The 25,599-nt window shown below is 35.0% G+C and overlaps 1 protein-coding gene across 2 annotated transcripts in view; it reads left to right on the forward strand.

The window, feature by feature from the left end:
- STAP1 (signal transducing adaptor family member 1) overlaps nt 1-25,599 on the forward strand; it is a 93,258-nt gene that overhangs the window by 60,488 nt on the left and 7,171 nt on the right. Inside the window, exons 5-8 of one of the 2 annotated variants that reach the window (XM_001367372.5) lie at nt 5,956-6,069; nt 11,065-11,121; nt 13,875-14,047; nt 17,852-17,980. In XM_001367372.5, the coding sequence (XP_001367409.3) occupies nt 5,956-6,069; nt 11,065-11,121; nt 13,875-14,047; nt 17,852-17,980 (473 nt within the window). The remainder of the gene's footprint in view (nt 1-5,955; nt 6,070-11,064; nt 11,122-13,874; nt 14,048-17,851; nt 17,981-25,599) is intronic. The other variant, XM_016423226.2, reaches the window with a different exon arrangement.

The following is a 25,599-nucleotide window of genomic DNA, read 5'->3' on the forward strand; positions in this document are numbered from 1 at the left end:
ACATGAAAGAATCAATACAGTAGAAAGGAAGATGAAGGCATGGCAGGCAATGGTTGAACTTGATTCTCATGGGATTTGGCACAAAGTAGGAATAACGCTCACATTCAGGTAAAGAAATTTATCCAATCGAATAGAAATAAAAGGTGTTACCATGAACAAATTAGGTCAGCACAAAATCATTTACTTGTCAGAACTATGAATCAGGGAAGAATCTAGGTCAAAAATAAGCCAGAGAGAGCTCATTAGAAGATATATAACTTTGACTACATTAAGTTATAAAATTTCTATATAAATAAAAGTGTTACAACCAAAATTAAAAGGCAAACAACAAACTGGAGGAAAAATCCATATGGCATATCTCTCTGACAAAGGCTTAATTTCTCAAATATAAAGAGAACTAAGTCAAATCTATAAGAATACAAAGTATTTCTGAATTTACAAATGGTCAAAGGATATGACCAGATAATTCTAAGATGAAGAAATCAAAACTATCTTTAATCATATGAAAAAATGCTCTAGGTCACTATTGATGAGGGAAATGCAAATTAAAACACTCTGAGATACTACCCACATCCATCAGACTTACATAACATAAAAGGAAAATGATAAATACTGGAGAGGATGTGGAAAAATCAGGACACTAATATACTGATGGTGGAGCTTTGGATGGATATAACCAATCTAGAGAGCTATCTGGAACCATGCCCAAAAGGCCATCAAACTGTACTTTTGTATATGTACATGTACTGTACATGCCCTTTGATTCAGCAATTCCATTATTAGTTTTGTATCCTAAAGAGATTAAAGATAGGGGAAAAGAACCTCCCTGTACAAAATATTTATAGCAGCTCTTTTTGTGATGGTAAAGAACTGGAAACAGAAGGTTTGTCCATCAACATGCGGAAAGCTGAACCAGTTGTGGTATGTGCTTATAATGGAACATTATTTTGCCATAAGAACTGACAGACAACATGATACAAAAAACCTGGAGAGAGTTATATGAAATGTTTCAAAGTGAAGTAAGCAGAACAAGGTATAAGTGATATGGGTCTTCTTTCACAAAATGACAAACATGGAAAAAGTATTATATGATAATATATGTACAGCCTATCCCATATTTCCTACCTTTTTAAAGAGTGGGGCAAGATGGGAGGAAAAGAGAGAGCGTGATTTGCAAACTATCAGAAAATTAATATGAAGAAATTGTATTGACATGTAATCTAGAAAAAAATTAAAACTTATAATAAAAAAAGAACAGAATCAGATAAGGAAGGAGAACAGTGCTTGGAATAGATAGAGAAGGCAGTAATACTCAACTATTATTTTGGATGAGCTCACACACACACATGCACAACAGATTTGGTATAGAAATGCATTAAAATGAAAAGGGGAAAAAACAGGCAAGAAAGGAGGATAAGGAGGTATAAGAGCAAGAGTAGAATAGTCGGATAGTGAAAAGAGCACAGGAAATAAAACTTGGAACACATAAGATATTCACTAGTGTGGCTTTAGGCAAAACACGTTTCTCAGCCTCAGTTTCTTCCTCTGAAAAATGAGGATAATAATATTATTTCTTCCACAGAGTTTATATGAGGATCAATCAAGATAAAACATGTGAAATACTTTGAAAACTTTAAAGCACTATATAAATGTTAGTTTTTATAATTATATTTGAAGCCGGTCAGGGCTATACTGGATGGAGTACTAGACTTAAAGTCAGAAGTTTGAGTCCTGCTTTAGATATTTATTACATGTGTGACCTTGAGTTAATCACTTAATTGCTCACAACCTCAGGTCCCTGTAAATTGGATTATGTAGCCCTTACCTTACAGGAGTTGTCAGAACCAAATTTCTAGAAATGTAGATATAGACATATATGCTTAACATTAAATCACTATAAAATGTTAAATATTGTTGTTATTGTTCAGTTTTATTGGTTTTAAAAGAGGAAAGAAAACGGTGGGAAAAAGGAATATACTAGGAAATAAATGGGAAAGATGTAGAACTTGATATTTCTCCTAAAAGGAGTGCAAGAGTATACACATATAGAAAGATTAGAGTGAGTAATCATTTCATAGCTTGATTCTTACCTGAACTAGAAAAAGGAGGGTTGGACTCACTCATTCACTTACTCATATACTTTGGTCTAAAAATGTCCATAACCTCAAGTGGGAAATAGACAGGAACAGAAGGGAAAAGAGAAGAGAAGATTAGGGTCTAGGACAGAATAGTTATAAGCAAATCCCACCCCACAAATTTCGATTTTAGAGGGTTTATCATAAAGGATTAAAAACAGGGCAGAAAGTATAGGAACTAGAGATCATGGTCTTTGGTATAGTGAAGATGAGTAGAAGAGGAGCAATTGAATTCTAATTATAGGTTATGAGTGTTGATCACATTCCTTCTCATTCTCCATGCCATTCTTCTTTGTAAAAAGAGGAGGGTGGGAAAAGAGCGGGGGAGGGGTAAATATGAGGTGAAGGAAAATATACAATTAACCTCATTTTTCTGGGGCTTTTTTTTTTTTGAGCTAGAGCAGACTTCTATGATTGCTGATAGTTGGAAGATTGCTTCTTTTATTTAATCTTATTTTTCATGAGACATTTTTGAAAATCTTTATCAGGTTTTTCGTTATAGTTATTTTATATTTTGCTTCATGATATCTTTCTTCAAAAACTAATTTTAAACTGAGAGCTTTGTGTCTATTGAATTCGTTTTTAATTTTTCCTACTTTTACACAGAAAAAATTTTGTTCAATAACCTTGGTTATGTTCTGGAATTATTTTCCTACTAATTATTGTAGGGTGGTCCTGCTTATTCCTAGTTATATTGGATCTGTCCATTCATGAACAATTAGTATTTCTCCAATTACTTAAATCTGACCTACTTTGTATAAAAAGTGTTTTAAAATTATGTTCATATAGTTCCTGTGTTTGTTTTAGCAGTTATATTCCCAAGTATTTATTTTGTCTGTTGTTATTTTAAATGTAGTATAACTTTCTATCTCTTCTGACAGGACTTTGTTAGTGATTATAAAAATGCTGGTGATTTATGTGGGTTTATTTTATATCTTGCTACTATGCTAAAATTATTAATACTTTCAACAATTTAGTTATATCTTTAGGATTTTCCACATATATCATCATGTTGTTGGCAAAAAAGAGATGGTTTTATTAACTCTTTGCCCATTGTGATTCCTTCAATTTCTTTTTCTTTTCTTATTGATATTGCTGGCATTTTAAATACCACATTAAAAATATTGATTATAATGGGTATCCTTATTTCACTAATCTTATTGGAAAAACTTCTAGCTTATTCCAATTAAAAATAAAAGTTACAGAGGGTTTTAGGTAGATGCTTCATATCATTTTAAGAAAAAAATGCACTCATATTTTCAATGTTTTTAATAGTCGTGAATGTTATATTTTGTCAAAGGCTCTTTCTGCATCTAGTGATATAATTATGTGGTTTTTCTTGCTTTTTATTAACATAACCAATTATGTTGATAATTTTCCATATAGTAAACTCTTGCATTCCTGCTATAAATTTCTTTTGCAACAATGTATAATTTTTGTGATATAGTGTTGTAGTCTCCTAGCTAGTATTTTATTTAGGATTTTAGCATCCATCTTCATTAATGAAATTGGTCTACAATTTTCCTTCTTTGTTTTTGTTCTTATTGGTTTAGGTATCAGCACTGTATTTGTTTCACAAAAGGAGTTTGGTAAGACTCCTTTATTTTTACCTATTATTTCAAATGACTTACTTATTACTGGAATTAGTTGATCTTTAAATGTTCTGTAGAATTCCCTTGTAAATCCATCCAGTCCTGATGCTTTTTTAGGAAGTTCATTTATGGCTTGATGAATTTCTTTTTCTAAAATAGATTTATTTAGATTTCTTCTATTTTCTCCATTGATAGTCTAGGCAGTTCATGTTTTTGTAGGTGTTCTTCCATTTAATTTACATTGTTAAATTTGTTGGCCTATAATTGAGCAAAAAACCTCCTAATAATTGCTTTAATTTCATATTTATTGGTAACACATCACCCTTTTCATCTTTAATGTTAGTCTTTTAATTTTTCTCTCTTTTAAAAATTGTATTAACCAATGGTTTATCCATTTTGTTGATTTTTTCATAAAACCAATTCAGTTTTATTTATTAATTCAATGGATTTCTTACATTTAATTTTATTGATCTCACCTTCAATTTTTAGGATTTCAGTTTTGCATTTGGTTGATTTTTAATTTATCCTTTTCTTAGTTTTTAAATTGCACACTCAATTCACTGATCTTTCTGTTCTTTCTATATTTTATTGATATAAGCATTCAGAGATATAAATTTTCCTCTAATTGCTGCTTTTGCTATATCCCATAGGTTTTGGTAGTATATCATTATTATCTTTCTTTTTAATGTCATTATTGACTATTTCTATGAGTTGTTCTTTAACCCATTTATCTTTAGAATTAAATTACTTAGTATCCAATTAATTTTTGCTTTGTGTTTCCATGGTCTCTTATTAGATACATTTTTCATTCCATTGTTGTCTGAAAAGAATGCTTTAATATTTCTGCTTTTATACATTTAACCAAATTATAATGTTTGTGTGCCCTAATATATGTTCAGTTTTTGGAAAGCTATCATGTACCGCTTAGAAGAAGGTATACTCCTTTCTATTCCCATTCAGTTCTCTTCATATATTTATTATATTTAACTTATCTAAGATTTTATTCATCTCCTTGACTTCTTTCTTATTGAGAGTGGAAAAATGAAGTGCCCCATTATTATTGTTTTGTTATCTATTTCCCCCTGTAACTCATTTAGCTTTTCCTTGAAAAAATGTGGATGCTATAACTTGGTACATGTAGGTTCCATATTGGTAATGTTTTATTCTTTATGGTACCTTTTAACATGATACAATTTCCCTGTTTATCTCTTTTGATTAAATCTATTTTAGCTTTAACTTTATCAGAGATTATGATTACTTCTGTTTCTTTGGTATCAGCTAAGGCATAGTATATTCTTCTCTAGGCCTTTATTTTTACTTCATGTATGTCTCTCATTTTTAGTATGTTTCTTATAAACAACATTTTGTTGGTTTTTTATTTTTGAGCCATTCTTCCTATAAATTTCTGTTTTATGGGTGAATACATCCCATTTATATTCAAAGTTATAATTATGAGTTATGTATTTTCCTCTATTCTATTTTCCTACAGTTTGTGCTTTTCTCCCTCTCCTTTTGCCCTATCTCTCTTCAAAAGTCCAATTTCTTCTGAATACTGTCTCTCTAATATGCACCCCCTTCAAAGAATCCTTCCCTTATCCTCTTTTCTTGCTCTCCTAATTCGTATTCTATCTACCCTTCCAAAAGTCTCTCCCTTATCATCTTCCTTCCTCCAACTTGCTTGCTCTGATGTAGACATGACTTATAACAAGTGAGAACTCTAGTTGGACAAAAACTGATACAGGAGCTAATGTTTGGCACAAAATAATACGACTAATACTAATGCTACTGAGAGAAACAATGAGTGTGATTGGGTGTTTTGCTTCAAGAATTTATGTTGCTTGGGAAAATGGTATAGATGTAGTGTGTAATTTAAAATGTTTATCTTTTATATTTTTGTGTTTTTATTTTTTCAATTGCCATTTACATATACCTGAATTTGCATTTGTTGAGTTCACATAAAATGAAGTCCCATATATTTACTAGCCAGTACAAAAATCAAGTCTTAAGTAAATGGGAGTATAAGAGGGAATATACTCAGACATCCTCAGTCTCAGTAACTAATTGTATAGGATACTTGCTACAAGTAAGGGAGAGACAGGAACTTGAGGAACTCTGAGAAAAACATAATTTAAAACTATTTTTAAAAGAAGCAGTTGAAGCTCTTGCCAGGATTATGCATATATATATTTTCCATTAAAAAATAAAATGCCATTTTTTAATTTCTTCAGTATATTGACAAATTAGACCTGATGGATCTAACATGCCTTACTGATCAAAACCCAACTGAAAAGTGCTGTGCAAAGTTCCTGTTGGTGTTGCCCAAGGAAGAAGTAGAAGTGAAGGTAAGGTGTAGCTCTGACCACAAGGATAAAGGCTCTGAATGATACTTGCTGCCTCTAACCCCACGCCCCACCCATTTAAAATTTTTTTTAGAAATTTGAATTTAACAGTTGCCAAATCAAATGAGCATTTGTATATGGAAATATAGAATTTTGCCTCAAACTGTATATGTCCTGCTTGCTTTTCTTTTTAAGCATATAAGAAGTTTTAAGAATGTGGCTTTCAAAGATGTCCTACTTGGATATGCTTTTTCCATGGATTTCTTTCTTCCTTTCATTGTAAAAAAGATGTCTCAGAGTCTTGTTTTTGTCCTCCCTTTCTCCCTCCCTCTTTCCTTCTTTTCTCCCTCTCTCCTTCCTCCCTCTCACCCTCTCACACTCTTTCTTTCCTTCCTTTATTGTTTCCTTCCTTTCTTCCTTCCTTGTTTCCTTCCTTCCTCTTTCCCTCCTTCTTTCTTTCCCTCTTCCATACACAATTGGAAAAGAAAAATAAATTCCTTGAAATACATAAGGATAGTTAAGTAAACCAAATTCTCATGTTGAATATGTCTGAAAATGTACATTTTATTCTACATTTTGAGATTATTTCACATTTGTCAGGTAGTGAGTTTTGTTATCTTTTTTTTTGCAATTTCATATTTGCATGCATGCATGAATGCAAAAACATTTTTAAAAAGGGGGAAGGACAATAATATAGGAATGCTAAAGACTTGTAATTTCTTTTCTTTTTTTTTTAATCCCTTAATTCCCATTTTAGAATCAATACTGGCTATTGGTTCTAAGGCAGAAGAGTGGTAAGGGCTGGCCAATGGGGGTTAAGTGACTTGCCCAGGGTCACACAGTTAGGAAGTATTTGAGACCAGATTTGAACCTAGGACCTCCCATCTCTATGCCTGGCTCTCAATCCACTGAGCTACCCAGCTGCCCCCCAAACTTGCAATTTCTTGAAGTTTACTGATGTTTAGTTTATTCTTCCTTTCTTACTTCCTTTCTCCTTCCCTCTCTCTCTCCCTTCCTTTTGTTTTTTTCTCTTTATCTCTCTTCCCATCTTTATTTTTGATGTGGATTATTTTGGATATTTGTATTTGTTTAGGAAATAAAGTGAAATGAAGCATCTCTTTTTTCTGACAAACTAAAAGTTTCAATTGGCCTATTATATAGGTTAATTAAATTGAACAAACAGAATTGATTTTTGTAAAATAAATATATATTATTAATTTGGGTGTTCCTAATTTATAATCTCATTGCCTTAGGAAAACACCTTTTGGGATACTCTCTATCAATGTAATTCAACTAGAATTTATAGTCTTAGTTTTCTGAGGGCATTGAGCAGCTAAATGATTTACAGAGGGTAATTCAGTCAGTAGGTATTAAAGACATAATTTGAATCCAAGTCTTCCTGACTCTGAGACCAGTACAGTATGCACTTTACCATGTTGTTTCTCAATGTATTGGTAAAAAAAAAATATGCTTAGGGAAATTTGTAGCTAAGAAAGAACTAGTCAGAAGTCTGTGATGCTTATAGGAATATCCTAAGCATACTACTGATAAATCAGGAAGCCCTAAGAACCAAATACAAATGTTTCATATGCATATCTTCTTGGCATTGCATTCATTATATAATGGAAATTAGAAAGTCTCAATGTTTAAGTAATGTAGTAAAAATTAATTATTATGGGTAAAACAGTGAATTTGAATATTGATTATAATACTCTTAAACTGATCACTCTTGGGCCAATAAGTATATAAAATAAATTAAAAGTAGAAAGTAATAGCAATAGCTACCATTATTTAGATTTTCAGGTTTTTAAAACTCTTTTCATATATAATCTCATGCCATTTTCATAACAGCTCTCTGGTGTAGCTGCTATTATTATCCTGTATAGCAGAGGAAATTGAGGCTGAGAGAGGTTAAACTACTTATGTAGGCGAATGTAGCTACTATTTGAAACAAGATCTTACTCAGGTCTTGCTAAGTCCAAGACCAGTAGTTCATCCATGGAAGCAAAAAATGTGCCTTTTCATCTGCAGGGGATAGATTGTTTACATACTTGTATATTGCTTAATCACATCGCAAATTCTTGAAAAGTGAGGACAAGAGTAGATTTCAGATTAGATTTTAAATGTTCATAACATTCAAGGAAGAAGATTACTCATAAAAAAGATCATTTCCACTCAAAATCTTTGCATATTCTAGTAATTGTGAGAATATGGCTTGTAGTTCACTCTACTTTTTAGTAGTTTGTATGTTTCTGTCTAGGTATTGTGACACAGTAGTTTGTTTTCTAAAGTGATCATGGAAAAAAGGAAATAATCTATATGTTATAAAATATTTATAATAATTCTCTTTGTTGTGACAATGAACTGGAAATTGAGAGGCTGTCCATCAATTGGGGAATGACTAAACAGGTGGTGGCATCTGTTTATAATGGAATACAATGATGTAGTAAGAAAAGATGAGCAGTTTTTTCCTGTTTTTATTTTTTTATTTTCATTTTTTAAAATTTTCCCTTGGGGTTTACATGATCCTTGCTGTCTCCTCCCTCCCTTCTCCTGGAGTTGACAAGCAGTTTCACTGGGTTATACATATATTATCACTCAAATTCTATTTCCATATTATTCATTTTTATGTCTTTTAAAACCAAAGCCCTAAATCATATACCCATATAAAGAAGTGATAAATTATGTTTTCTTCTGGATTTCTACTCCCACAGTTCTTTCTCTAGATGTGGAAAGTATTCTTTCTCACAAGTCTCTCGGTGTTGTCCAGGATCTTCACATTGCTTTTTAGTAGCAAAGTCAATTGCCCTTGTTCATCCCAAGATATTATAGTCTCTGTGTATAATGTTCTCCTGGTTCTGCATATTTCACTCTGCATCAGTTCATGAAGGTCTTTCTAGTTCTTATAGAAGCCAAGCAATTCACTATTCCTTATAGCACAAAAATATTCCATTGCCATCATATACCACAATATTTTCAGCCATTCCCCAATCGAGGGATATCCCTTGATTTTTCTTTTTCTTTTTCTTTTTCTTTTTTTTGCCAACACAAAAAGTGCAGCTATAAATATTTTTGTATGAACAGAATCTTTCCCTTTTTAAAATATCTTTTGGATACAAACCCAGTAGTGGTATTGTTGAATCAAAGGACATGAATTCTTTTAAAACCCTTTGGGCTTAATCCAAATTGCTTTCCAGAATGGTTGAATCAATTCACAACTCCACCAGTAATGTATTAGTGGCCTAATTTTGCTACATTCCCTCCAACATTCATTATTTTCCTTTGCTGTCATAGTGGCCACTCTTCTAGGTGTAAGGTGGTACCTCAGAGTTGTTTTAATGTGCATTCCTCTAAACAAAAAGGATTTAAAACAGATGATTATTGATAGTTTTGATTTGTTCATTGGAAAACTGCACATTCATATCCCTTTACCATTTGTCAGTTTTAAAATTCTGTACCTCCCAATGCAGCTGAGGAAGTCTCCAGGTGTAACGACTTTTCGTGCCACTGGACCCAGGCTTCCAATGCCGAGAGAGTGGAATTGTCTCTGTGCATCAACTTTTCCACTTAAATCTCCTTCATGCAAAAGTGTTTTTGTGCACACTCATCTATCATAGATGAAAACGCACAAAGACAATCGTCATCCTCGGTTACCGAGAGACTACTACTACTAATTAGGAAATGATTTGATTTTTTTAAAATAAATTTGACTTAGTTCTTTGTGTATTTGAGAGATTAGACCTTTGTTAGAACATTTTGTTATAAAATGTTTTCTCCAGTTTCCTTTGTAATTTTGGTTGCATTGGTTTTTTTGTACAACCCCTTTTTAAATGAATATAATTAAAATTATTCATTTTACATCTTGTAATGTTCCCTGTCTCTTCCTTGACTTTAAATTCTTTCCTTCTCCATAGATCCAACAGTTGTATTATTCCATGTTCACCTAATTTACTTATAATAAACTGGTTAATTTAAAAAAATATGAAAAGGTTTGCATGATATTATGAAAAATGAAATGAGAAGAACGAAGAGAACATTACATACAGCAACAGAAATATTGTTTGGAGAATGACTTGTGTATATCCACCTTCAGAGAAAGAACTGATAGACACAACTGAGACATAATTTTTTGTCAAATGATGTCTTCTCTAGTGCAGGGAGGGGTGGGAAGGTGGAAGGTATCTGGGAAATCTGTAAAATATTAATGAAAAAAAAAAGCAAACCATGGGTTCCAGCCTCATCTTTAATATGTGTAATGGTATGACTGACCATTCATAAATTACTTAACTTCCTAAGTGCCCCAGGAAACTCTCTAAATACTATATATAAGCTACTGAAGATCCATTGATATGCATTGGTAAGAAGAGTTTCTATATTGCTAACTTCCTATATTATTGAAATCTCAGTTCCAGACTCCAAAATTCTGTGTCTCTAATGCAGGGGTCCCCAAACTTTTTGTAGAGGGAACCAGTTCACTGTCCCTCAGACCTTTGGAGGGCCGGACTATAAAAATCTAACCCTAACTGGGCAGCAATATACACAGTGCAGAATCCCCTCTCCCAGATCTCTTCTCATCATGCTGACATCTTCCATTGTGCAGCCACATAATCCTTTGCATGGTGCCTAGTTCTAAGGAGCCAAACAAAGGATTATGTCACTGGAAGTAGTACTGTACATGAGCACCACCACATACTGTGCTCCTCTCACTGACCACCAATGAAAGAGGTGCTCCTTCCAGAAGTGTAGTGGGGGTCGGATACATGGCCTCAGGGGGCCACATGTGGCCCACAGGCCATAGTTTGGGGACCCCTGCTCTAATACAACTGTAAGTAATATATCAGGTGCATTAGTAGAAGGAGTTTCTGCAATGGTAAAATCACTGGTTTGGTCCTAAAATAAATTCTAAAAAGCATATTAAGTAAACACAATAGCAAATATCATTATGGTTACTGTATCGTTATATTCAGTCCCCCGTTTGCTTTTTTTCTTCTTTTTTAGACAGAGAACACAGAAAGTGGAGAGGAGTGGAGAGGCTTTATTCTTACTATTACGGAGGTAAAAGCTATGTACTTCACTTTTTCTTCCAAATATAATGTACTGAAATTCTGGCTCTTTTCATAGCTTATTATTTTGGATTTTAGTTAGCATATCTGAAAAAATAAAAGGCTTCTGGTGCTTTTTCTCAAGCATAAAAGATTTTCTCTTGTCACTTGCTGTTTCCTGGCAACTAGCAAACAATTAAACATTGATTCTTTTAAATGTAAGATTTATTCAGTTACTTCTGTAAAAAATAAAAAAAATAGAAATTAGCAAAAGATTACTCTGTAGCAATGATATGGATGGCAAGAAGGAACTTTGGAGATTATCCATTTCAATGCCATCATTTTACAGATGAGGAAACTGAGGCCCAGACAGGTGAAGTAAGTCTAAAGGCAACATAGGTGAGTGATCCTGTGACTGCAGGGACTAGGTGTAGAGGTGGAAGCTAGATCCTTTGACTCTAAATTCTTAAAATACAAGTATTCTCTGAAATGGTACTTATTGTCTCAAAATAGGGCTACTAACATATTGGGTTATTTTTCTGAGATGCCAAAGTTCCCTGCTGAACTTAGTGCCCATATTCATTCCTCTTCTTATTGCCTGAGTGAAAGTAAAACATTGGTTTCATTAGTGGAGAAATTCAGATTCTATTCATAAATCACCCTCTTGCTAGGCTGCTTTTTGATCTTTATTAAAAGGAAAACAAACAAAACCCTTATTAACTTCTGTTTTGTTCCAAGCAAAAGAGCAGAAATGGCTAGGCAGTTGGAGATAGTTGACTTGCCCAGGGCCACACAGGTAGGAAATGTCTGAGGCTAGATTTGATGCTCTTTGATCTTTAACAAGTAGTTTTGAATCTACTTAGTAAAACACAAATATGATTCCTAAATTCAAAGTTGGCTTAGGCCTGGAAAAGAGTTTATATTTAAATGTTCATTCACTAAGTTTCTAGGGGAAAAAAAAACTGAGGCATAAAGCAATCTAATTAATCTTGACTTTAGAGGATTGATGATGAACATACTTTCCATTCTTCTAAACAGAGAGGTGGTAGACTAGAGGTCTTGAATAAGGCACATTGTATCAAATATGGCCAGTATATTGGACTGTTTTATTTCATTGCACTTCTTTGTTAAAAGTGAAGATTCTGCATGATAGGGGTAGCAGAGAATGTAGGATAGGAGGAAGTTGTGGTTGCTGGAAAATGATAACATAAAAGAAAAAGAAACTTCTGTGCAAAAAAGTGTTGACACATTTTATCAGGGGCAAATAGTTAGCTCTGCTGCTAATAGTTCATTAAATGTTGCAGTAAGATAACCCTCATTAAAAACAACCAATCAATGAAACAATTGACATCAAAACAAGGTCATTCTGATAGCCAGCATCTAAACTAGAACTATGATAAACTATGGTTCTTAGAGGACCCCCAGAATTTCAATTTGAAGTGATCAGCTCAACCTAAACTATATCCAATTTCTAAATTAAGTTTTTACTGTCACATATATTAATAGATTTTATTAAGATGATAAATATTTTCATCCCTGATCCTTTTCAAAAGAAAGGTATTAGGTATTAGGAAAAGTACTAGGCAGCACATGAAAAGACCTAAATTCTAATCCACATTTTATCACTAACTGCCTTTATTATTCTAGGCAACTCCCTCTTGATATGCTAAAGGCATCAGTTTCCTCATCTGCAAATTAAATATCTCAACAGCTCTAACTGGTGATGATGATGTTTCGGGTGTCTTCCAACATTAAAATTCTGTAATTTATGGTTATATGATTCACAATAAATGTGAATTTTGCAGGATGTATTTCCAAACTAGATAGAAATTATGAGGGTAGTAAAATGTGAAGCAGCCAAAAACCTGAAGTTGGCAAGGACTTGAGATAGAGAGAAATAGTTTGTATAGATACAAATTGATTCTTACTACTGTAGAGAATTATTGCTTCTCTAGTTGGGTCTATAAATAAATAAGTGTGGTCCAGTTAGCCCATTTTGCTAAAGCATGATGTTAAGGAGATTAGATTCTATCCCCATAGGGGTCAGTTTGCTTCATATAAATGAAATTTCTCTCCTCAAGTCATAGTTAATAGTCACCAATTACTTGGCAAATGCACACAGTAGAAATTGAATACAAATGGATCAGCACAAAACCTTCTCTACTATTAGAGAGTTCATGGTTTAAAAATGGCATTTATTTTAAAAAATCTAAACTGTCGTTAGTCATACATTGATAAATGGTGTCACCAAAACAGTGTTATCAGAAAGGTCATCAGTGCTTATGGGAGTACAGTTGGTGAGCCACATTTATTTATAGCTGATTCATAATGAGCTGGTTTGGTTCCTAACTCTGTTGATTAAACCTCAGATATCCTGGATCACCTCGAGAGGTAGGTGGGTCTAGACTATCTGGGGTATCAGAAGGTCTACTTTGAATCCACACAGGGAGAACCCCTATCTGGTAATTCCAGGTCATTTTATTGATTCCAGTTGGCTAAAAGTGGTCCTAGGGGATAGGAGTAAAATTGGAATTCCTTACATCTTACACTCTTCCCACCCAAGTAAACAAATATTTATTAAGCACTTTTTATGTGCTAGGTAGGCATTCTGCTAGGCAAAGGGAATAAAAATATAAGGAAAAACATAAGTCTTGACCACATGGTGTCTGAAGCTTCCAGGACCAGACAGAGTTCACATCAGCTATATAATACCATCCATTACTTTGCTTTCCTTAACCTATTTGCCTTATTATTTTTTTTCCTTAGTTGTCAGTCCCTCAGCATGTGTCATTGCTACCTGGGCAAATGATCAGACTGCATGAAGTCTTAGAGAGAGAAAAGAAAAGAAGGACAGAGATCGAGGGACCACCCAACCTACCTTTGAGAAAGGAGAACCAACCCAGGAAGGAGTGTGTGGATATCCTAAACCCAATGCCTGTGTAAGTCTTGTGTGAATGATCATTGTCACCTTCTTTTCTTACTTACTTGTTGCTACCAGAGTGAATAAACTATTTCCAAAAATTAAGTCAAGGCTAGTAAACTACTTTCTTTGGAACAAAGTGCATACCAGTGAGTAAATGTTATTCTATGCTCATGGCTTCCCAATGTCTACCTCCAGGTTTGAGTTCCACTCCCATATTTCCAGTTGTACCCTCTATAGCTTTACCTAAGTGTACTGCCAGAACTTAAATTCAACTTATTTAAAACTGAATTTATCCTCTTTCTACCCCGCCCACCCTACTTTCTACTCCCCAGATTGGTCCTTCCTTCTAAATGCCCCTTTTCCACTGAGAGTACCATATGACCTCTCCCAGGCATACTCCCCAGCCATTGTCACTTCTACCCCCCCCCCCGTCACTCTGTTTTTCTGTCTGTCTCCCTATCTGTCACTCTGTTTCTCTGTCTGTCTGTCTCTTTCTCTGTCTCTCTGTCTGTCTCTGTCTCTGTCTCTCTCTCATGGTGTTACCTTGGGTAGGCCCCATCACCTCTCTGATTCAAAGTTTCCTTATCTATAAAAATAAAGATATTGGGCTAAATGACCTCTAAGGGCCAGGTCTGTCTCTTGCCTTCCCTTCTATGCCCAGTACTTAGTATAGTAACTGGGCACACTGTAGTGTTTAATAAATGCGCATTCACTGATTCACTTGAAATTTTCTATTAACTCTAAATTGGATTTTCTGTGAATTCTCTTTCTAGCCTTATTTCAGGTTTTCTCATAAGGCACCATTTGCGTTAGCCCAATCATCTGGGGCTTTCCCCCAATCTAGCCCTAGCCTCTATGTATTTATGCCCAAGTTGTTCCTTTTTCACAAAACATCTTTCAATGCCCATCTCTGGTGTTTCTTCCTTCAACATTCTGATCCCCCCCCTTTTTTTTCTGGAGTGTTTCCCTGTGTAACAGTCCACATAGTTTACTAGTTTCCATTTGTTCAGATTAAGAATCCCAGCAAAAGGTAAAGAGTTGCTCATGCAGCTTTCTGAAAGCTTTACTTGCCCACCTGGTCTCTTCAAAGAGTGTTGGTGTGTTCTCTTTACCCTGCTGATCAAAGTGGTCCTTTGTCATAGTGAGGTTTGACCTCTGGTGGTATGTGGAGTAGTCATTAAATAGTGAAATAGTACTTGGGAAGAAGATGAGAGTAAGGTGTAAAAATCAGAAGAGTAAGACGGTCCTAATATGAGAATTTGTTTTGCTTGATTATCCTGTTTCTTACAAGGAAAACTTTTTTTTTGGAGGGGAAGTTGTGGGTAGTGATAGTGGTAGGAAAAAAGGTGAAAGAATAAAAGAAAGGAAATAGTATTGATGAAACATTTAAAAATACACTGAAAAGAGCAGAAGGAAGTTCATTTGGTGACAGAGATGAGGGAAATTTTGTTATTATTGTGTTAAATTATATGTGTATGTGTATTTATGCTATATATATATATACTGTAAACCTTAAATGTTGGAAATTTCACCATTGGGAAATTTCATACTTGGAAAATTTCTTACTGACAGTCTATTGGAATGTGAACCCCATTGGCATGGGAGGTTCCTCCTCCTCCCTTCTTAAGATTACTTTAGGACAGAAACCTTTTGCTGAACAATGGAAAGGGCTGCAGCATAGATCAAAATTTAATTATTCCAATCTCCACCCTACTCAGGGTAACAGGATTTAGGAAGGGCTGCAGCAAAAGGATCAAGATTTAACTATTTGAGAATATGACCTTCAACAGACATGTGCAAAGCCACAGACCCCTGGGCGGTCCTGGGTTAAGCTAGAGCCACCATTGGCACAGGGAAGACATGGACAGTGATTGGTAGATGTGAGAACTGAGGGGAGTGAACTTGGATGGTTTCCTTAAAGATAGCAGGGTCTGAGGACTGGGTGGTTGGTTGGAGAGGTTTTGCTCTGAGAGGTGGTGCTCTGAGAAGCTTGCTCTGAAGGAAGCTGGAGGTGAAGGCCCCCTGAGACTGTTTCTCCATTTTGGTCACGTGAGTGATAGGGACTGATCTCTTTTCTTTGCCTCAGCTATCTAAGGGCTTGGGCCTTTTGGCCCAGCCTAAATAGAAGGGGTATTTAAGCCCTATTCCCTTCTCTCCCCTTTCTCTCTCCCTCTCTCTCTCTATCTCTAATACCTTTCTTCCTCCTGTTTGTAATTAAACTCCATAAAAGGTTGACTGCTGACTTGAGTTTTCATTTAGGAATTACATAGCTGAATTCCTTGGCGACCTTAAATTAATATATATCAGTCTTTTAAAGTGATTTCCTTGTCACAATACACACACACTCTAACATAAAACTATGTCATAGAACTTCTTAGTTTCATATATAATCCTCATAATCTGACTTTCTTAGTATGGTGAAATATTTATTTATTTATTTTGATATTTGATAAACTTATACTAGCATGCTCCTCATCCCCCAAAAATACCAGGATAGAAGGGAGGTAGATAGTGTAAAGTTAATGGAGTATCTGAGGTAGATGTTGAATGCAATGTAAGCAAGAAAGGGCTAGGAGGTGTGAACAATCAGAACCAATTCTGTAGTTAAAAACTAGGCTTTCTTCAGAATTGATTAACATTGGGGAGTAGGTTCTAGGGGGTAGGTTCTAGAGAGAGTCAGAGATAGGCAAGTCTTCACTTTGTGGCCAGCCAAGGAGGTTTCAGACTCTGGGTCTTGTGCTGTGGTATCACCATGGATAACTGGAAACTGCAAACAAGGTCCAAGAAGATGTAAATATCTAATCTAATCTACTTATAGGAAAGGGCTGTCCTCAGGTAGAAGCCAAAAGACCTAGATTCAGGATTGGAACCTAATTGATAGAAATGGGAATTGTTTGAGTCTATGTCATCCTTCAGGGTCATCCATGTTGCCATCAGAGATAACTGTCTGCTGTCACTTAGAAAAATTGTTTTAATCAATTTGTCTTTTGTTTTTACATCACTTGTGTATTCTAGTAGTCTCATTCACTCCTAACTCAACTCAACAAGTCATCTCTTATACTAAAGAATAAAAAAAGAAACAACCAAAGAAAAGATACAGATGAGTCAATCTAAACACCATGAAAAAGTGGAACATATTTTACCATCACTTTTAACCCTAAAATTTACCCTTACACTTATCAGATGCTGGACTGCCAAAACTGAAAATTGAACTACTTCATTTTAAAAGCAGTTCGTATCAGATCTCACTACTTAGAATAAATGCTCTAAGTGCCACAGGAGCTATACAATATACCTAAAAGGTGGGTTTAAGAAGGCATACAGACATACTCTTAAATCTTAGATGCTTTAAGCAAACAGAAATAGCTAACAGCTCCAATGCAGCATTAACAGAGAAGTGCTAATCTTCTCTATGGAAAAAAGAAAGAAATACTATTTATTTGCAAGTTTATTGTAGAACCTGAGAATAGAAATGAAAGCACATATTATCTCATTTCATTAGCTATTCTGGTCCTAGATATTCAAAGAGTGATCAGGTTTTGCTAAATGAATGATTTCCATTTTTGCATTCTCTTTTGGTGGGGAAAGGCTCTGGAGGTGCGAGCAAAAAGAAGAATTTTAAACATAAGAATATTCACAAAGGGTGACAGGAATGTGGGTGCCTTTTTGGAGTGGTAAGATGAATAATTGTGGTGCAACCATAAGGGGGAAACATCAATCTCTCTTCTGCCAGGCATTCAAAGCATTTTTGAAAGCAGTCTTTTGATTAGTTGTTCAAACTAAAAATTAATAATTCATTATACCTTTTCTTCCTCTGTAGGTGTTTTTATTCAGTGTCTCGGAAAGAAGCAACTGAAATGCTAGAAAAGAACCCTTCTTCTGGAAATATGATCCTGAGGCCTGGTAGTGACAGTAGGAACTATTCTATTACCATCCGACAGGAGATAGAGTATGTAGAATTTACAAAGTTTATCTAATAATGAATAGGAATTGCCACTAAAATTGCAGTCCTATGACAGATACTATTTTGTTTAATACTGAAGGTACTTTAAAAAACCTATGACAGACTACAAATGGGTTAGACAAACACCTTTCCTTATAGGAAAGAACAATAAGCAAAAATGCTAACTTGGGGTCCAATTTATATTCCTTTTATCAAAGAAAAAAGTACATAAAATGTGATTGAAAGTGATCCTAAAATGGACTTTGTTTATAATTTTTTTTGGACATTCAAATTCCACAGCAGTGATATAGGCTCCATTATCAAATTAAGAAATAATTATCCTTTAGAATCAACGTATAAACAGAACTTTGAACCCAGAATTTGCTAATTGTTTTTCCTTGCTGTAGACATTAGACACTATTTCTTTCAGACATAAAACACATATATAAATAAAGTATAGTGAGTTACAGGCATAGACATAAACAAAAAAACCACTCAAGAACATGACATCAAAGTAATAAGAAAAAAAAACCAGAAAGACATGAGAAAGGTGAAAATACTGATTGCAGGGTTTTATGATAAATGTGAGCTAAGACAGAGGAGCTTCATAAATTGGGAACTGCCCTGCATAATACCAGAAAGACAATTTCCCCTACTTTCCAGACAGTAACGTTGATAGAATGTTGAGAATGTCAGCTGAGGAGCAGCGCATCTGTTGTGCATAATGTGCCTGTTCATTTTTGATCAAATGAATTAGCTTGACCACTTGACATTTTGGCTTGACAGCTTGAAATTTCCTTCTTTTCAGTTTCTCTCTTCATTACGCACAGGTTGTTACCAAGGATAGCATGTTACTATAAGCTCTGCTTTGCAGGTGGGGAAGTTCAGATCAGTCATTTCATTAGTGTTGACAAACTCTCTTCTCCAAGTCATCAGCAACTCACTTGTGCCTTATATAGTCTCAGCTGTCTGAGGCATTGCTGGCTATGTCTTGCCCATGGGGACAAAGGCATTCAGAGGCAGGAGTTGAACACACAGGTCTTTCTGAAAAGTCCAGTCTTTAACCAATAATTTAATCAATTATTGTCTTTTAAATGATAATTTCTACAAGTATTTTAGCTATGTAAAGCAAGTTCTACCTGAAATTTGAGGTTTAGTCTACCAACAAATATGTAAATAAATGTGTGTGTGTGTGTGTATGTGTGTGTGTGTGTGTGTAAATTGTCAAATGACACTAGAGATGTGATTGCATTGGGACATGTAGAATTTCTAACACTCCTCCTTCAGTTTCCTATGCTTTGAAGACCTTGACCTCTTGACTTTTAGAAATATAAAAACTTAGGGGGGGCAGCTGGGTAGCTCAGTGGATTGAGTGCCAGGTCTAGAGATGGGAGGTCCTGGGTTCAAATCTGGTATCAGACACTTCTTATCTGTGTGACCCTGGGCAGGTCACATAACCCCCATTACCTAGCCCTTGCCACTCTTCTGCCTTTTAACCAATACCCAGTATTGATTCTAAGGCGGAATATAAGGGTTTAAAAAAAAAAGAAACATAGAAATTTAGGCAAAGCATATTTAAGGTTCTTGAACAAATCATAATAGATAGAGGCAAACTTGGAATGTGAATCCAATGCTTTACCCATTACATTATCCTTCCTTATTAAAAAAATTCTTTTGTTTATAGAAAAGTGAATGCTTTAGTTTAGCCATAAAACAGTAAAAATGAGACCAATTCAAGCCAGGAAATTATGAAATTAGAAGCAGGACATTTTTTGTTAGTACCAGCAAAAATGTATATTTAAATAGCCTCATATTTACAAATCAAGAAATGGCATGGCATATAGAAAAGCAGGAAGACCTTCATATTAAGTTCCCACATCTGATATATACTGTCTGAATGACCATGGACAAGTCAACTAAGACTCTGAGTTACCAAGAAAAATGATGACCCTGCAGGTTTTTTATAACAGTCAAGTCACTAGTCTCTGACCCTATTATTTTCAATTATGGATTGCTGTAATTTATTTAATGTTATACAAATCAATGGCAAAACATTCAAAGAGGAAAAGACCAGTTGTTTTCTGGCCAACAGAGGACAGAAAGTAAGCATAAAGTGGGCATTATAAAGAGATTCTACAAAAAGAATTTCTAAAAAATTAGTGTCATTAGCTGTTAAATACTTAAAAACATTGTCGAATTTCCTTTTCTAAAAGTCTTGAAGTTAAAATTTCTCTCATCAGAGCTACTTATTTACTTCCTTTGTGACTTTGGGCCATTTGTTTATTCTCCTCTAGATTTCAGTTTAGCCTTTCTAGACTTCATTTATAAAATGACAGCTTTTGGAACAGATGACTTCAAAGTCCTTTCCTAGCTTTAAATATTGTGATTTCATGAGATGATTTAATTTTGATCCTGCTATAATTTGAGAATAGAGTTGTCATGTCATGTTTCCAGCCCTCCTGTTCTCTGATGATTATTAAGGACTGTTGATTTATCATTTTAGTGGACTGTTTAGAATTTTATAGATCTTACTGACATCTATAGTGTAGTAAATAAGTCTATGTGACCATGATTTTGGCAAAGATGCCCTTTGATATATGCATGCACAGTCACCTCAGTAATCCCTGGAACATGTTTTGATGACAGCTGATTTGGTGTGAGAGATCCTGCAGTCTGTGATGGTGAAACAGATGTCAGTTATCACCCTTTCTTTCCTGCAGCCTTGCTCTCGCAATCTCCATGCTGACAAAACAAACTAACCAGATAACCATAGAACAGACACTGAAAGCTGATTTAAAGGAGTAAACAAATATAATTTAGCCCTGAGAGAGGCACACAAAGCTAAGATTGAAGCATCATTAAGTCACTTGAAAGAGTTTCAGTGAAGCAGTAAGTGGTAGTTATCAATAAATGTCAATAAGAAGAGTCCTTGGGGGAAGGGGGTGGGGGGAGAAGAACTTACCAGTTTAGTTTAGCCTTGTGGGTGGACTTTTCCTACCTGAGTTTTAAATGCTAAAATAGATTTATTAGATACAGAATGGAGATAATTTATCACTTCCTTTTTTTTATCAACTTCATTTGTTTAAAATTGTATTTATTTTTTATGTTTTAAGTTCCAAGTTATTCCTCTCCCTCTCTGCTCTACCTGTTGACAAAGATATATATATATATACCCACACATATATGTACATATATAAATATGTAAGTTTGTATGCATACATAAACTATATCATTTATACTTCTAGATATCAGTTCTTTTTCTGGAAGTGGTTGTCCACAGTTATTCTTTAAACAATATTTCTATTGCTGTATATAATGGTCTCTTGGCTTTGCTCATTTGACTTTTTAATTACTTCATGTAAGTCTTTCCATGCTCATCATTTCTACATAGTAGTATTCTGTCACAATCATATATCACAACTTTTTTAGTCATTCCCCAGTTGGTAGGCCTTCTCTCAATTTCCAGTTCTTTGCCACCAGAACGAGAGTTACTGTAAATATTTTAGAACATATAGATTGTTTTCCTTTTTCCTTGAGCATCTTGGGAAGCTGACCTAATAGTGGTATTGTTGGGACACAATAATTTATAACTTTCAACTTTCATTTAAAGAAAAGACGAAAATGCAAGTCAAGTAAAATCTTGGGCTTGCTTTATTTTATTTTTTAATAATATTTTATTTTTTCACCTATTACATGTAAAAAACAATTTTTTCATAGTCATTTTTAAAAAGTTTTTGAGTTTCAAATTTTCTCTTCTTTTGACTCCCTTCTTCCCTTCCCCTCCCCACTCTCTAAGAAAGTAAGCAACCCAATATCGATTATGCATGTGTAATGATGTAAAATCTTTTTTCATGTTTGTCAGTTTTGGGAAGAGATCTCAAATGAAAAAATAATTAGAAGAAATAAAATGAAATATAGTATGCTTCAGTCTGTATTTAGACCCCATCAATACTTTCTTGGAGGGGTGGATAGAAGTTTTTATCATGAGTCTCTCAGATTGTCTTGGATCACTTCATTGTTGAGAATAACTAGGTTATTCACAGTTGTTCAGCAAGAAATATTGATCTTCTGGCTCTGCTCACTTCACTTTGCATTGGTTCATCTAAGTCTTTCCAGATGTTTTCTGAAATCATCCTGCTTGTCATTTCATGTGGTACAATAGTGTTCCATCATTATCATATATCACAACTTGTTCAGTCATTCACTAATTAATGGATAATCCCTCAATTTCCAATTCTTTGCTAACACAGAAAGAATTTCAATAAATATTTTTGTACAAATAGGTAATTTTCTTTAAAAAAAAGATCTTTGGCATATAGACCTAGTAATAGTATTGATGGGTTAAAGTATATAAAATACAATAATCAAATAAGCACATTTTAGACTTTTATTAATAAAAGATTGGATTTCAAAGACTTTAGGAATTTTTTTCTTACCCCTTCTTTTTTTTAGATAGATGAGGAAACTTAGTCCAGACAGCTGAGATCCTTGAAGAAGCATACATAACAAATTCATGTCAGCACAGTGAATAGGACCTAGGTCTCCTGACTCATAGAAATATTTTCTTTCCATTGCCTCATGGATGATTACTTGATCTATCTGTCTGTTTGTATATGAAATATATTATTGCCTATGTTAAAAAAAATTGTCAGTATTTTTAAAAGACTAAATGTTCTATTCTCATTAGCTTCTTGATACCTTTGCACTGGTTTTGGGATTTCCTCTAGATTCAATTAATAATATTGATAGGTCATGGGACCAAAGCCCCCCTTTCCTCCAATTTCTACCAAGACCAGTAACAGTCCTTTCCCTTACACTTGCTGGAACTCCAGAACAAAGCAAGTAGTTCCATTTCATAGGGCACTGTTACCTTCCATGCTGTGACCTGAAAATCCATGATGGATTGAAGTTCTGGAATTATATTGTCTGTATTATACTAAGGACTATACAAGCCTGGGAACCAAAGTCCCCACCCCCAAAGCCAACCCCTTTAGGGCTATCCAATCACCCAGTCCCACATACCCCCACTTTGCCCAATAGAGACAATTCAGGTTACCTCATTCCAGACCACCACCCTATCAAAGATTGCCCCCTTCTCCACTGTATGGAGACCCTTAGTTATCTACAGGTTGTGGGCTCCTCCCTTGCTCTCCCTTTCTTTCTCCCTCACTCCTTGCCCACCATAAAGCCTTGCTACAATCTCTCTGTCTCATTAGTCTCCAGTCAGACCCCTATCAGCCAGGTCTGACAAATATTAGTTATGGTGACAAAATGAGATATGATTACAAAATGCTCTATACAGAAAATGATTTTCCCCTGAATAAGCCCATTAGATAGGTACAAATGCAACAACTCCCATTTTGCAAATGAAAGAACTGAAGACCAGAGATTAAGGGTCTTGCTATTGTCACATAATTCAATCAGTTCAATTAAATCAGCATTTATTACCCATCTTGCTGGAGTTGGAAAGGACCTGAGTGGTCATACCTAACCAGGTTCTTTCTTTTTATAGATGAACAAACTGACTCAAACAGTGTTCAAATTATTTACCTAAGCATATACAACTAGCCCAGGACAGGACTAGAATTCAGGATTTTGGTTTCTCAGTCCAGTACTCTTCTTTCTCATTTAATAGAATATTTACTAACTTGATCTTACTGAGTCTCTGAGCAGGAAGGATTCATTGTCAAGAGTTTGGCAATAATCCAGTGTTTAGGAAACACCTGTGTTGACCACAAAACCAGATTTCTTTTATAGATAGAACAAGAAATGTGATTCAGTCATGTGAATAAATGAGTGTGTTTGGCAAAACAGAAGCTACAAAAAGCACATTGCTTATATAGAAGCAGCTTTAGGGAGGCATAAACTCCACCTGTTAATTAATCACGAGTTTTCAGATCAGGAAGGGACAGAATCACTCTGTCCCAGATTATTAAGATGACCCTTCCCTTGATGGAGGACATCATTTCCACTGGTCCAGTGCCAGGTTTTGTGAATTCAAAAGGTAAGATGCTGGTCTCATAATACAACTTCCTGTTTTATTTTCATCTTTCTTCCTTAAATTGTTATTGGTGCACAATTTTCTAACAGATTACATCTTCCTAAGAACTTAGGTCAAACAATAAGAGGCAGTGTGGCATGGTAGGAAGACTATTGGTCTTGGAGCCAGAAGTTACAAATTTGAACTCCAGCTTTGATGCGGATTACCTGTTTGACCTAGACTAGAGCAAGTCACTTCTCTTTGGGTCTCAGCTTTTTCAGCTGGAAAATGAGTGGCTTGAAAGAGGTGACCTCTAAGTCCCTGACTGGCTCAAACTCCTGAGTATCAAAGTATTTTGCAGATTTGTTCACCCCAAGACTTCAAGCAGAAAATCTCAAGATGGCAAATTTTACCACCATCCTTTTTATCTAACTAATCTTTGAAAAAATCAACAGGGCTGAGGTGAGCACCAAGGGCACATTATCCTGTGGGAGGAAGTATGGGTTCTGATACCAAGTATAATTGTGAATTGTAGTCCCATTTAATTTTTACTGCTTTTCCCCCTACACAAAAGTTGGGATTCAGAAATAGTCACCAAATTCGCCAGGCAGTTTTATGCAACATCCTGTGTTTACCAGGATCAGTGATTTTTTAAAATGTTAACAGCAGGTGCTAAAGCCTATTTTGCTGTCAGAGTGGAGTTGTACATAGGCAAGGTTGGCCTTATAAATAGTCATATGTTCTAAGGAACTCTCCTCCTTTTTTTCCCTTTGAATCTTCCCCACAATTCTGCAATTAATATGTGAATTTCGGCCATCAGGGAGTCATTATTATGGATTTGGCACTGTCCTGTGTGAACAGTAACATAAAAATAATATCCTGGGTAAGGAGTTATCAATCAGAAATACTTTTATTTAGGACATTTGTCACATTCTCTTCAACTTGATGGCAGGTGCTAATAGGTCAAACCATGAGGTGCTTGCTCTCTGGGAGTCACCCTAAATCCCTAAAGATGGGGAGAGGTTGTAAATCAGGAATAAAGGTACTGACTGGAGTGATATTTCACGGGTCATATGGTTTTGCTTAAGACCAGTCTTATTTACTAGGCAAATCTGGAATTGGTATTTCTCTCAATCAGATAATGGTAGTTAATTTTTCAACATCTAGGGAAAGATTGGGGGAAAGCCATAACCTAAAAGAGAGCCCAAAAGTACCTCTGTAGCCACCAAACTCATCTCAGAGCTTCAAGACAGCACCGATTGTTGTTCAGTTGGTCCGCCTCTTCGTGACCTTGTGAATCACACTGTCCGTGAGATTTTCTTGGCAAAAATATTGGAGTGGCTTGCCATTTTCTTATGCCCAGGGTCCCACAGTGAGTAAGTGTCCAAGGTCAGATTTAAATTCGGGTCTTTCTGACTCCAGACCCACTGTACCACTGGGTAACACCTGTAATTACGGCGACACTGAACATATTTTAATGTTCCTCCCTAGACTTATTAAGTTCTCAGAGAATGCCCTTTTTTTTTTTTAGAATTTTCTGTGCAACCAGGTATCATTTGGAAGAGTCATAGTTATGTTTACATAGTTAGAAGATGAACAGCTAAACTTATATAAGGTAATCTGACAAGTGAGTTAGTAGCCCTTT

This window comes from Monodelphis domestica, chromosome 6, assembly GCF_027887165.1.
Source record: "Monodelphis domestica isolate mMonDom1 chromosome 6, mMonDom1.pri, whole genome shotgun sequence".
In the NCBI taxonomy this organism is placed as follows: Eukaryota; Metazoa; Chordata; class Mammalia; order Didelphimorphia; family Didelphidae; genus Monodelphis; species Monodelphis domestica.